The sequence below is a fragment of the Macaca nemestrina genome, chromosome 11 (genome assembly GCF_043159975.1).
Source record: "Macaca nemestrina isolate mMacNem1 chromosome 11, mMacNem.hap1, whole genome shotgun sequence".
Classification (NCBI taxonomy): domain Eukaryota; kingdom Metazoa; phylum Chordata; class Mammalia; order Primates; family Cercopithecidae; genus Macaca; species Macaca nemestrina.
In genome coordinates, this window is record NC_092135.1 from 116,461,701 (window position 1) to 116,475,363 (window position 13,663).

The window sequence follows — 13,663 nt, forward strand, 5'->3', positions numbered from 1 at the left end:
GAAGTGGCGAAAGCCGCAGCCGAGTCCAGGTCACGCCGAAGCCGTTGCCCTTTTAAGGGGGAGCCTTGAAACGGCGCCTGGGTTCCATGTTTGCATCCGCCTCGCGGGGAGGAAACTCCATGTTGTAACAAAGTTTCCTCCGCGCCCCCTCCCTCCCCCTCCCCCCTAGAACCTGGCTCCCCTCCCCTCCGAAGCTCGCGGGGATCCCTCCCTCCCACCCCTCCCCTCCCCCCCGCGCCCCGATTCCGGCCCCAGCCGGGGGGGAGGCCGGGCGCCCGGGCCAGAGTCCGGCCGGAGCGGAGCGCGCCCGGCCCCATGGACAGCTCGGCCGTCATTACTCAGATCAGCAAGGAGGAGGCTCGGGGCCCGCTGCGGGGCAAAGGTACCGGGGCTGCGGGGAGGGGGCCGAAGTCGGGGCGCCGTGGGAGGAGAGGAGTGGCCGGGATCTTCCCCAGAGGAGCCGCCGCCGCCGCCCCGGGCGGCCGCCTCAGCCGTGCCCGAAGCTCCCAGCCCAAGAGGGAGCGGGGAGAGAGTTTGAACTCAAAGGAGGCTCAGAGACGCGGGGCGGGGCCTGGCGCCTTTGGGGCGCTCCCGTCCGCTCGAGGTGAGGAAACTGAGGCAGGAGTAGAGAAGGAACTCCTTCGGGGGCTTCCTGGCTGGCATTGCGTGGTGCATGGGCGCCCCCCCCCATTGGCGCCAATGGGGCTGGGAGATGGGGGAGCTAAGGAGGGTGCCTAAGGGCCACCCGCTGAGACTCCGCCCCACCCCCTCCCTTGGCTGCGGTTCCGTAGGGTCTTGGTCTTGGGAGGGGGCGCCGAGGTGACAGCGGGCTAGGGAGGCTTGGAGGGATCTCCCGCCAACACACAGCCACGTTCCCACAAACTTCGCGTCACGCGTGGAGGCGCCGAGCCCCTCGGAGACACAGAGAGGACGGTCAGCACTTCCAAGAGTTGCCTGGCGCCCGCGGGGAGAGTCGTGCGCCTAGTGGGCACGCACCACCCCGCGAAGCCTAGCTGCTGCGCGCCCCCACCTCCTCGCGCGTGGCTGGGCCGGGGTGGGGGTCTGCCCGTCCTCTTCCCCGTGTGGATCTCAGGACCTGGACGCTGCCCCCAGGTCTGCCCACCCTCGCCTGGGCCTGGCTGCCCTGGAGCTGAGGGCAAGGTGGAAAGGCTAGTTGTAGGGGGCCGAAGGGGGATGGGGTGGGAGGGGTGTCTGTTAATCAGGCCGCCGCTCCTGGGCTCCAGGTCGGAGGTTTGGGCAGGGTGGGGCAAACAGATGGCCACTGGACATTGGCCCTAGTCCGAAGGACTGCACCCCTGCCTCTGGGCCCAGCCGCAGTGAGGACTTTGTACCAATGGGGGTGGAGAGGATGGAGAGAGGGCAGGGGCAGACTGCCGTGGGTCCCAGGCCCTGGCTGTCCTGGGCAGGGGTGCTCAGGTAAGGTGGGGTCAGGAGGCACCCCAGTGGGGCTGATCATTAGCAGTCATGGAGGCTGTGAGATGCAGGGAGAGAGCACCCCAGGACCCCCTTCTCCAGGCCACGCACTCCCTATGTGGGCGCCTTAATATCTGATAGGTCTCTTATTTGTCAGGGACCTGCAGGAGCCTTGGAGCAGATTGTGGGGCCTTGACAGGGGCATTTCAGAGAAAGTCAGGATCTGCCTTAGTGTGTCTCCTTCGATGAAGGGGCCACGGCAAGATCCTCCCAGCTCAGGGGTTCATGCCTGGGCACACATGCAGGATTCTGCAGGCCAGTGTGCACCGAGCCCCCAACTTGGGCCTCCCTACTTCAGGTGACCAGAAGTCAGCAGCTTCCCAGAAGCCCCGAAGCCGGGGCATCCTCCACTCACTCTTCTGCTGTGTCTGCCGGGATGATGGGGAGGCTCTGCCCGCCCACAGCGGGGCACCCCTGCTTGTGGAGGAGAATGGCGCCATCCCCAAGGTGCGTGGGGGCCAGGTGGGGCCGCGTGAGCACCTGGACTAAGTATTCAGGGTTTTAGGGGAAGGGGCTCCTAACTGAGCTTTTCAGGATGGACTTGTAGACTTGCAAGGTGAAGAGCAGGTGGGTGGCAACCTCCCCTGCCAGGCCTTGCCTACTGTGGGGAGACTGAATTCTCTAAGTGGAAGCTATTTTCTACCTTGGTTTTCAGAGAGGTCTCAGAGAACCAGGAGGCCTACCCAAGCCCCAGAGCTGGCAGGGGCAAAGCTGGGAAGGGGAAAATATCTGTCCTCTGGGCCCGGGGTTCCTCTGGAGAGGTCTAGGGGGAGAAGCCTACATGGGAGGAAGGATGGGCCTGGAGAGAGGCACCCCTGCCAGCCTCGCCCTCCCTATAGCAGACCCCAGTCCAATACCTGCTCCCTGCGGCCAAGGCCCAGGACTCAGACAAGATCTGCGTGGTCATCGACCTGGACGAGACCCTGGTGCACAGCTCCTTCAAGGTGGGCCCTGCTCAACGGTCCTCAGCCTGGGTCTTGGAGGGGTCCCCCACCCTGGCCTGGGAGGGAGGTGTGTGCTGGGCCCCATGCCCTGGGGCTCCTCCTCTTAACTCCAGCAGCTCTTTTCCCCCCACAGCCAGTGAACAACGCGGACTTCATCATCCCTGTGGAGATTGATGGGGTGGTCCACCAGGTGAGGGCCAGGAAGAGGCAGTGGTGGGCTTGGCATCTGCCTCCCAGACCCTAGGTTCTTCCTACCAATCTGGAGCGCCTCGGATGGGAATTGCATACATGTGGAATGTCAGAGACCCAGAGAGGGCGTAAGACTTGCCCCAAAGTCACACAGAACCCCAGGGGCTTGTGCTGACTCCAGGCCTGCCGAGTGGGCTCCTCCTCTAGGCTCCCCCATGCTGTGCCCCCTCGCCCCACCCTGCCCGGGACCCAGTTCAAGTAATTCAGGATAGGTTGTGTGTTGTCCAGCCTGTTCTCCATTACTTGGCTCGGGGACCGGTGCCCTGCAGCCTTGGGGTGAGGGGGCTGCCCCTGGACTCCTACACTAGGCTGAGGCAGGGGAAGGGACTGGGAATTAGTGACCTCATGAGGTAGGACTGGCCAGTGGAGTAGAAGTTTTGATCGTTTTTGGGGTGGGGGTGGCAGTTTCCCAGCAGTGGTCAGGGTAGCTGGCCAAGTGGAGCCTGCAGGCCCAGCCTCCTTCCTGTGCGCCTCTGCCTCCTTGGCCCATGCCCTACCAGCCCTTGGCCACCTCCACACTGCCCCACTGGCCCGCAGCCGCCTCACTGGTCCGCCCCCCAGGTCTACGTGTTGAAGCGGCCTCATGTGGATGAGTTCCTGCAGCGAATGGGCGAGCTCTTTGAATGTGTGCTATTCACCGCCAGCCTCGCCAAGGTGAGCCCCACAGGGGTCCTGGGGCAACCGTACTCTCCCACCCACCTCCCACATGCAGCCCAATGAACCTGCAGGCCCCAGGATGACCCACCTCTTGCTCCCAGTATGCAGACCCAGTAGCTGACCTGCTGGACAAATGGGGGGCCTTCCGGGCCCGGCTGTTTCGAGAGTCCTGCGTCTTCCACCGGGGGAATTATGTGAAGGACCTGAGCCGGTTGGGCCGAGACCTGCGGCGGGTGCTCATCCTGGACAACTCGCCTGCCTCCTATGTCTTCCATCCGGACAATGCCGTGAGTGTGGGCTGGACTGGGACTGGGACAGGAGCTGAGGCCCAGGAAGGGGTCAGTCCATTCAGGCCACTTTGGCCTCCCGGATTCCCATTTGGGGGGTGGGTGCCCTCCCAGTCCTTCCTGCATTCAGTTGCCTGTGCCTGCTGCCCACTGCCCTCGTCCACCTGCCCTGCAGCCATGTGGTCCTTTCCCCTCACACACAGCAGAGTATCTGCCATGCACAGGGGCCCCAAAAGGGCAACCGAGTTTGGAAAGTTTCAACTTCTCCAACTGCCAGTTGTGACCTACTGATGGCTCACATAATTAATTTAGTGGGTCCTGATCGGGAATTTTAATAAAATGAAATCGAATAGAAAATATCCCGTCGGGTGCAGTGGCTCATGCCTGTAATCCCAGCACTTTGGGAAGCTGAAGTGAGCAGGTAGCTGAGCCCAGCAGTTCAAGACCAGCCTCGGCAACATGGTGAAACCTTATGTCTACAAAAAATACAAAAACTAGCCAGGCATGGTGATGCATGCCTGGAGTCCCAGCTATGCAGAAGGCTGAGGTAGGAGTATCACTTGAGCCCTGGAGGCAGAGGCTGTGGTGAGCCAAGATTGCACCACTGAACTCCAGCCTGGGCAACAGAGCAAGACCCTGCCTCAAAAAAAAAAAAAGTATCCGAGTGCTTTGCACAAATAAGGTTAAGAATTGTGAAGCTTTGGCATTGTTAGGTTTATAAATGTGTTTTTCTGGGGGTTGCTGTCAAAAAAGTTTGAACACTATGGGTGAGGGGTTTTCAGAAACTTCATGATCTGAGTAGTAGCTACATAGGGCTGGCCTGGAAATTCTGCACTCAGGACCACCTGCCCCCCTCACCTTCCTACACCCACTTCCCCAGGTACCAGTGGCCTCGTGGTTTGACAACATGAGTGACACAGAGCTCCACGACCTCCTCCCCTTCTTCGAGCAACTCAGCCGCGTGGACGACGTGTACTCAGTGCTCAGGCAGCCACGGCCAGGGAGCTAGTGAGGGTGATGGGGCCAGGACCTGCCCCTGACCAATGACACCCACACCTCCTCCCAGGAAGACTGCCCAGGCCTTTGTTAGGAAAACCCACGGGCCACCGCCACACTCAGTGCCATGGGGAAGCGGGCGTCTCCCCCACCAGCCTCGCCAGGCGGTGCAGGGGCAGCAGGCTGCACTGAGGACTGTGAGCCCCAGGCCCCATGTCAGTGCCTTCGAACCTCCTCCCCCATTCTCAGGGGACCTGAGGGGCCCTGCCTGCTGCTCCCTTTTTCTGTCTGTGTCCATGCTACCATGTTTCTCTGCTGCCAAATCGGGCCCCTTGGCCCCTTCCGGTTCTGCTTCCTGGAGGCAGGGTTCCTGCCTTGGACCCCCAGTCTGGGAATGGTGAACATCAAGTGCCTTGCATAGAGCCCCCTCTTCCCCGCCCAGCTTTCCCAGGGGCACAGCTCTAGGCTGGGAGGGGAGAACCAGCCCCTCCCCCTGCCCCACCTCCTCTCTTGGGACTGAGAGGGCCCCTACCAATCTCTGCCTCTGCCTTGGAGGGAGGGGAGAAGGTCTGTTACCACTGGGGAAGGCAGCAGGAGTCTGTCCTTCAGGCCCCACAGTACAGCTTCTCCAGGGCCAACAGCTGAGGGCTGCTCCCTGCATCATCCAAGCAACGACCTCAGACTTTTGCCTTAACTAGCCCTGGGGCTTGGCTCCCCCAGCTCTGAGTGTGGGGGCATAGGCAAGACCCCCCTTGTGGTGCCATATAAATATGTACATGTGTATATAGATTTTCAGGGGAAGGAGAGAGGGAAGGGTCAGGGTAGAGACACCCCTCCCTTGCCCCTTTCCTGGGCCCAGACGTTGGGGGGAGGGAGGGAAAGGATTTTTACATTTTTTAAACTATTTTCTGAATGGAACAAGCTGGGCCAAGGGGCCCCAGGCCCTGTCCTCTGTCCCTCACATCCCTTTGCTCCGTTCATTCATTCAAAAAAGCATTTCTTGAGCACCTTCTGTGCCCAGCATTATGCTAGGCACACCAGCTAAGTGTGTGTGGGGGGGGGTCTCTACGCCAGCTCATCAGTGCCTCTTCACCCACCCGACTTCACCGGTGCCTTTGCGGGATCTGTAGGAGGTGGGACCTTTTGTGGGGTTTGGGGATCTCCAGGGAGCCCGACCAAGCTGTCCCCCTCCCCTGTGCCAACCCATCCCCTACAGCCCCCTGCTGGCTGGGGGCAGCTCCCAGGATATCCTGCCTTCCGACTCTTGTTTCTGAAGCCCCTCCTCCTAACATGGCAATTCCGGAGGTCAAGGCCTTGGGCTCTCCCCAGGGTCTAACGGTTAAGGGGACCCACATACCAGTGCCAAGGGGGATGTCAAATGGCGATGTCGTTGTGCCCCCTTACCCCAGAGCAGGTGGGGGGGCAAGTATGGTTGGCCTGCATCAGGTGGCCTTCCCATTTAAGTGCCTTCTCTTTGACAGAGCCCCAGTGTAATGAGAACTAAAGAGAAAGCCAGACCCCCATCTTGTTTCTGTGGTTATTGCGGGGTACTTAAGCAAGTGGGGTGTGGGCCTTGCACCTGCCGTGGGACCCCCGCTTCAGCACACCTGGAGGGGCTGCCCGTCCCTCGACACTTCAGGTGGGAATGGGCAGCGTCAGAGCACAAATTTGAGCCTCCAGGCTGTGTTCTTCTACCTCTCCCCGCCTCGGGGATGTGGTCTGCAAAATGGAGATGTACCCTCTTGGCAGGACTAATTAAATGCCTGGACACACAACGGGATACTGCTAGCTGGAAAGCAAAATTCGAAGGCCTGGGGAGGGGCAGCCCTGGAATGCGGCGGGGAAGGGGGCGCGGCCTCTGCCCTGGAGCGGCAGGGGCAGGGCTTGTGCGGCCCCGAAGGCAGAGGCGGGGAGCGGGGCGAGGCTCGGGGTGGAAGCTCCAGCGGCAGAACTTGTTGGTTTGGGTGCGGCGGGCTTCGGCGCCTAGCTCTGCGGGGCAGCCTGGGTGGGGTCGGCGCCGGGGCTCGGCCCGCCCCGCCCCTCTGCGGCTTCTGAGCTGCCATTGGCCGCGCCCCCGCCCCACTTCCCGCCCCGCCCTGCGTCCCGGAGGCACTTCCTTTGCGAAAGCGCGCGGCCCCAGGCCCGGGCAGGAAATGCCCTCCCGCCCTCCGCAGCCGGCCTTTGCCTGCTTCCCTCGCCAGCCGCTAGAGGCCTCCCTGTCCTCGCGGACGCTGGAGCTCGCCGGGGGCTGGAAAGATGGGGCCAGCCTCACTCGCCCCTTTCCCAGGGGTGGGGCATTTCTGGAGCCGCCACTGCACACACCCAGGGAAGAAGGGGGAAGTGCCTCTCTCAAGTGTTGGTGCCTGCGCCCCTGCTCCACCTCCCTGTCCCGTCTGCTCAACACCTTACCTCGTGAATCCAGCCCCCAGACTGCCTCTTGGTGCCCCAGACGCTGATCGGTCCCCAAGTCTGTGTGACGAGGAGTCAGCGCTGTGTGAAACCGTCCTTTGTCCTCCTTCCACTGCTTTTCTCTGGTAGAAAAGATCCAATAAGCACCTACCTGAAGAAACCTGCAGTTACCCTAGTCTCAGTTTTGGCCTGGGCTGGATCACAAGAGCCCTTGGCTAGATAAATACCCAGTCCTCTCCGGTCTCTGCCCTCATCCTCCGGTCCTGCTCTTATTTTCTGCTCTCCATGCCAACACTGATCCTCCCAGATTTGCATCGCAGAGACCAGATAAACACGCAAAGGAGCTCCAGACTTTGAGACCACAGTGAGCCTTCCCCTCCACCACCACCTACCTACACACCCTCTAGCCACATGAAGTTCAAGTCAATCACATGTATCAGGTGCGTACTGTGTGCCAGGCACCGTGCCAGGACCAGGCTATGCCTCTGCTCTCAGGGAACTCACACCGTAGGGTGGAGAGAAAGAAACGTGAACAGATGATCACTGCAATTCTGCAAATGCAGCACGGGAGAACCGTGGAAGGCGAGTGAGGACAGAGGACACCTAGCCCTATTTGGGCAGCCCTGGAGGATTGGAAAACACTCCCTGGAGGAGCGAGGCTCAGAGGAGTTTGGAAATGAGGAAATGAGGCCGCAGAATGCAGGATTGGATAGATTATGCAGATCTATGGCCAGACCATGGGAGTGGCCTTTTTTTTTTTTTTTTTTTTTTTTGAGACAAGATCTCTATCTCCCAGGCTGGTGTGGGAAGGCATGATCGTGGCTCACTGCAGCCTCGACCTCCTGGGCTCAAGCCATCCTCCCACTTCAGCCTGTGGGAGTATCTGGGACTACAGGCATGCACCACCAAGCCTGGCTAATTTTTATTTTTATTTTGTAGAGATGGGTTCTTACTATTTTGTCCAGGCTGGTCTGGAACTTCTAGGCTCAAGCGATCCTCCCACCTCAGCCTCTGAAAGTCCTGGGATTGCAGGTGTGAGCCACCGCACCTGGCTGGGAGTAGCCTTTTTCTTGCAGGCAGAGGGTGCCTTTGAGGAACCCTGAGCAAGAGTGAGCTGTGCTGAAACCTGGCAGCTGCATGTTGGAAGCTAAATTAGGCGTACGAGGATACAAGATACTATTGGGAGACCACAGGCATGGTCCCAAAGATGGAGGATTAAGACCTGAACTGAGGCAGAATGAAGAGGAAAGGAAGGGGCCAGGTGCGGTGGCTCACACCTGTAATCCCAACACTTTGGGAGGCCAAGGCGGGCAGATGGCCTGAGCTCGGGAGTTCAAAACCAGCCTGGGCAAAATGGCGAAACCCTATCTCTACTTAAAAAAAAAAAAAAATTAGCCGGGCATGGTGGCAGGCGCCTGTAATCCCAGCTACTCAGGAGGCTGAGGCAGGAGAATCACTTGAACCCATGAGGCAGAGCTTGCAGTGAGCCGAGATCACACCACTGTACTCCAGCCTGGGTGACAGAGCAAGACTGTCTCAAAAAAAAAAAAAAAAAAAGGAAAGGAAGGAGAGATGGATGTGACATAGGAGATAACTTGGCAGGAAGAGGTAGCTAGCTGGCCCTGGAGGCAGGAGTGGAGGACATGGAGGAAGGTGACATCTTCTGGCTTTGGAGATGTCAGATGTGAAAATGTCTCTACTAGAGCCAGATGTGGGGCAGAGATTCCCTGTTTGCTTGTAACACACACACACATACACACACACACAATCACTCAAGAAGATGTAGGGAAACAGGCCTGTAAACGGGTGCAATCTCCTTGGAGAGTGATTTGAGAATATCCATATATATACACACACACACACACACACACACACACACACACACACACACACACACACACACACACATATATATATATATATATATATTTTTTTTTTTTTTTTTTTTTTGTTCTCTTCTGAGACAGAGTCTCGCTCGGTCGCCCAGACTGGAGAGCAATGACCTCTGTTCACTGCAACCTCCACCACATGGGTTCAAGCGATTCTCCTGCCTCAGCCTCCTGAGTAGCTGGGACTACAGGTGTCCACCATCACACCTGGCTAATTTTTTGTATTTTTAGTAGAGACAGGGTTTCACCATGTTGGCCAGGCTGGTCTCAAACTCAAACCTGACCTTGTGATCCACCCGCCTTGGCCTCCCAAAGCACTGGGATAATGGGTGTGAGCCACCGCACCTGGCCAAAAAAAATTTTTTTTTTTTTGAGACAGAGTCTTACTCTGTCGCCCAGGCTGCAGTGCAGTGGCTTGATCTCGGCTCACTGCAAGCTCCGCCTCCCGGGTTCACGCCATTCTCCCGCCTCAGCCTCCTCAGCCTCCTGAGTAGCTGGGACTACAGGCACCTGCCACCACGCCCTGCTGATTGTATTTTTAGTAGAGACAGGGTTTCACCATTCACAGGATGGTCTCGATCTCCTGACCTTGTGATCCGCCCGCCTTGGCCTCCCAAAGTGCTGGGATCACAGGCGTGAGCCACCATGCCCAGCCCAAAAATATTTTTAAAAATGCAGACAACTTTTTTTTTTTTTTGGACGGGGTCTCACAGGCTGGAGTGCAATGGCACCATCTCGGCTCACTGCAAGCTCCGCCTCCCAGGTTTACGCCATTCTCCTGCCTCAGCCTCCCGAGTAGCTGGGACTACAGGTGCCCACCACTGCGCCCGGCTTATTTTTTGTAGTTTTAGTAGAGATGGGGTTTCACCATGTTAACCAGGATGGTCTCGCTCTCCTGACCTCTTAATCCGCCTGCCTCGGCCTCCCAACATGCTGGGATTACAGGCATGCGCCACCGTGCCTGGCCCATTGTGTCATTTAAAAAAATTTGTTTTATTTTAAAAAAAATAGGTACAGGCGCGGTAGCGCATGCCTGTAATCCCAGCACTTTGGGAGGCTGAGGCGGGTGGAACACCTGAAGTCAGGAGTTCAAGACCAGCCTGACTAACATGGTGAAACCCTGTCTCTCCTAAATACAAAAAAAAAAAAAAAAATTAGCTGAGCGTGGTGGCACATACCTGTAATCCCAGCTACTTTGGGAGGCTGAGGCAGGAGAATCGCTTGAAACCGGGTAGCGGAGGTTGCAGTGAGCCAAGATCCTGCCATTGCACTCCAGCCTGGGCAACAAGAGCAAAACACTGTCACAAAACAAAACAGAACAGAACAGAACAAAATAAAACGAGAATGGGTCTCACTATGTTGCCCAGGCTGGTCTCGAACTCCTGGGCTCAAGTGATCCACCCACCTCAGCCTCCTAAAGTGTGGTAATTAGTCTTGAGCCACTGCTCAGCCCATTGTATCATTTGTAACAGCAAAACACTTAAAATAATCTAAGTGTCCACCAATAAAGGACTGGTTAAATACATTTTGTTATTGAATACCATGTAGTCATGAAAACTGTGAGGAGGAACTATACAAGCTGATATAGAATGATCTCCAAGAGATACTGTTGTTTTTTTTTTTTTTTTTTTTTTTTGAGACGGAGTCTCACTTTTTCACCCAGGCTGGAGTGCAGTGGCGCAGTCTCGGCTCACTGCAAGCTCCGCCTCCCAGGTTCACGCCATTCTCCTGCCTCAGCCTCCCGTGTAGGTGGGACTACAGGCGCCCGCCACCGCACCTGGCTAATTTTTTGTATTTTTAGTAGAGACGGGGTTTCACCGTGTTAGCCAGGATGGTCTCGATCTCCTGACCTTGTGATCTGCCCATCTCAGCCTCCCAAAGTGCTGGGATTACAGGTGTGAGCCACCGTGCCCGGCCCCAAGAGATACTGTTAAATGAAACAAGGCAAGATTCATAACAATGATGGTGTATTCCTATGAAGGCAAAATATAAAAATAGACACAAATATAAATATATACTTTCACTTACTCTGAGAAGATAATTGTAGCTAATCCTGGGGAGTGAGGCTGGGGGAATGAGATTCATCTAATGTATAAGAGACACATTTTGTTACATTTCTGTTTGTAATTTGAATTATTTTACCAGGTACATTTATTAAATTTTATTTTATTTATTTATTTATTTATTTTTGAGACAGAGTTTCACTCTTGTTGCCCAGGCTGGAGTGCAATGGTGCGATCTTGGCTCACTGCAACTTCTGCGTCCTGTGTTCAAGTGATTCTCCTGCCTCAGCCTCCAGAGTACTGGGATTACAGGCACCTGACACCACGCCCAGCTAACTTTTTGTATTTTTAGTGGAGGCGGGGTTTCACCATGTTGGCCAGGCTGGTCTCGAACTCCCGACCTCAGGTGACCTGCCTACCTTGGCCTCCCAAAGTGCTGGGATTACAGACATGAGCCACCGTGCTCCACCTTATTCAATTTTAAAAATAAAAATAGGCTGGGCATGGTGGCTCATACCTGTAATTCCAGCACTTTGGGAGGCCGAGGCAGGTGGATCACAAGAAGAATGGCTTGAACCTGGGAGATAGAGCAGAGCCAAGATCATGCCACTGCACTCCATACCGGGCAACAGAGCGAGTCTCTGTCTTAAAATAAATAAATAAATAATAAAAATAGTTCAAATTTAAAACACACTTAGCTTCCTAAATATAATAGCAAAGATAGAAATAATAAATTCTGCCAGGCACGGTGGCTCACCCCTGTAATCCCAGCACTTTGGGAGGCCGAGGTGGGCCGATCACTTGAGGTCGGGAGTTTGAGACCAGCCTGGCCAACATGGTGAAACCCCATCTCTACTAAAAATACAAAAATTAGCTGGGGATTGTGGCACACATCTGTAATCCCAGTTACTTAGGAATTGAGGCAAGAGAACCACTCGAACCCGGGAGGCGGAAGCTGCAGTGACACGCCACTGCACTCCAGCCTGAGTGACAGAGTAAGACTTTGTCTCAAAAAAAAAAAAAAGAAAGAAAGAAATCATAAGTTCCATTTCCATTTCTTTCCTTTAAATATTCATTGCATGCCTACTATGCACCAGGTTCTTGGGTGTAGCAGGGAGTAAATCACTGGGGTGGGGGAGGGGGAGGGATGGGTAACAGACATAAAAAGTAAGCCGGGTGCAGTGGCTCCTGCCTGTAATCCCAGCACTTTGGGAGGCCCAGGTGGGCAGATTGCTTGAGCCCAGGAGTTCCATTCCAGCCTGGGCAACATGGCAAAACCCCATCTCTACAAAAAGTACAAAAAAATTAGCCGGAGGTAGTGGTGAGAGCCTATAGTCCCAGCTATTCTGGAGGCTGAGGTGGGAGGATTCCTTGAACCCAGGAGGTCGAGGCTGTAGTGAGCCCTGATTGCACCACTGCACTCCAGCTTGGACAACAGAGTGAGACCTTGTCTGAAAAACAAAAATAAAAAGTAATACTTCACTGTAAGATGAAGGAAAAGTTATTTAAAAATGAGTTATTATAAAAGAAGTAGAAAGTGGTAAGTAAAAAATCAAAAACTTGGCCGGGCGTGGTGGCTCAAGCCTGTAATCCCAGCACTTTGGGAGGCCGAGACGGGCGGATCACGAGGTCAGGAGATGGAGACCATCCTGGCTAACACGGTGAAACCCCATCTCTACTAAAAAATACAAAAAACTAGCCGGGCGAGGTGGCGGGCGCCTGTAGTCCCAGCTACTTGGGAAGCTGAGGCAGGAGAATGGCGTAAACCTGGGAGGCGGAGCTTGCAGTGAGCTGAGATCCGGCCACTGCTCTCCAGCCTGGGCAACAGAGCGAGACTCCGTCTCAAAAAAAAAAAAAAAAAATCAAAAACTTGTGCTGCCAAATTGTCACCCCAAGACGACTTCTTTTTTGTTTTTGTTTTTGTTTTTTTTTTTTTTGAGACAGGGTCTCACTCTGTTGCCCAGTCTGGAGTGCAGTGGCACAGTCTCAGCTTATTACAACTTCCACCTCCCAGGTTCAAGCAATTTTCCTGGCCTCAGCCTCTCGAATAGCTGGGACTACAGGCACCTGCCACAACCATGGCTAATTTTTGTATTTTTAGTAGAGACAGGGTTTCACCATGTTGGCCAGGCTAGTCTTGAACTCCTGGCCTCAAGTGATCCACCTGCCTTGGCCTCCCAAAGTGCTGGGATTACAAGCATGAGCCACCGTGCCCAGCATTGTGTTTTTTTGTTTTTGTTTTTGAGATGGAGTCTCTCTGTTGCCCAGGCTGGAGTGCAGTGGTACAATCTTGGCTCACTGCAGCTTCCGTCTCCCAGGTTCAATAGATTCTCGTGCCTCAGCCTCCTGAGTAGCTGGGACTACAGGTGCACACCACCGTGCCTGGCTAATTTTTGTATTTTTAGTAGAGACGAGGTTTCACCATGTTGGCCAGGCTGCTGTCAAACTCCTGACTTCAAGTGATCCACCCACCTCAGCCTCCCAAAGTTCTGGGATTACAGGTGTGAACCACTGCACTCAGCACCAAGATGACTTCTAATTGTAAAGGGGGAGCTGTGCCTTTCCAATACAGAAAGGTATATGTGGACATGGGTAGTTTGGCAATCTAAAACAACAACAACAACAAACATAAGGGTATCTGCCTGACATTGCTGTAACCAAGGGATTCACCTTCACAACACTCATGCAAGGATGACTTGACATTATATATTCCTTCTGATGCCATGCAAAGTCAT

General features: G+C 55.3%; 1 protein-coding gene across 4 annotated transcripts; it reads left to right on the forward strand.

Moving 5' to 3' along the window:
* LOC105481215 (CTD small phosphatase 1) lies at positions 1-6,150 on the forward strand. Of its 4 annotated transcripts, none has more exons than XM_011740615.3 (7): positions 1-382; positions 1,793-1,941; positions 2,334-2,438; positions 2,572-2,628; positions 3,249-3,341; positions 3,446-3,631; positions 4,512-6,150. In XM_011740615.3, the coding sequence occupies exons 1-7, from the start codon at positions 316-318 to the stop codon at positions 4,638-4,640; spliced, it is 786 nt and encodes a 261-aa protein (XP_011738917.1). In that variant the 5' UTR covers positions 1-315; the 3' UTR covers positions 4,641-6,150. The 4 variants fall into 4 exon arrangements, with proteins under 4 accessions (XP_011738917.1, XP_011738918.1, XP_011738915.1 ...); XM_011740616.3 differs by having other exon boundaries at positions 2,337-2,438; XM_011740613.3 differs by lacking the exon at positions 1-382 and having other exon boundaries at positions 1,238-1,941.
* Positions 6,151-13,663: the final 7,513 nt, after the last annotated feature.

Excerpts from the sequence above, each read along its gene's own strand:
- LOC105481215 (XM_011740613.3), top strand. The coding sequence starts at position 1,720 with ATGCCTGGGCACACATGCAGGATTCTGCAGGCCAGTGTGCACCGAGCC. Across the intron at positions 3,342-3,445 it reads TCACCGCCAGCCTCGCCAAG|TATGCAGACCCAGTAGCTGA; the intron begins GTGAGCCCCACA and ends TCTTGCTCCCAG. Across the intron at positions 3,632-4,511 it reads TCTTCCATCCGGACAATGCC|GTACCAGTGGCCTCGTGGTT; the intron begins GTGAGTGTGGGC and ends CCACTTCCCCAG.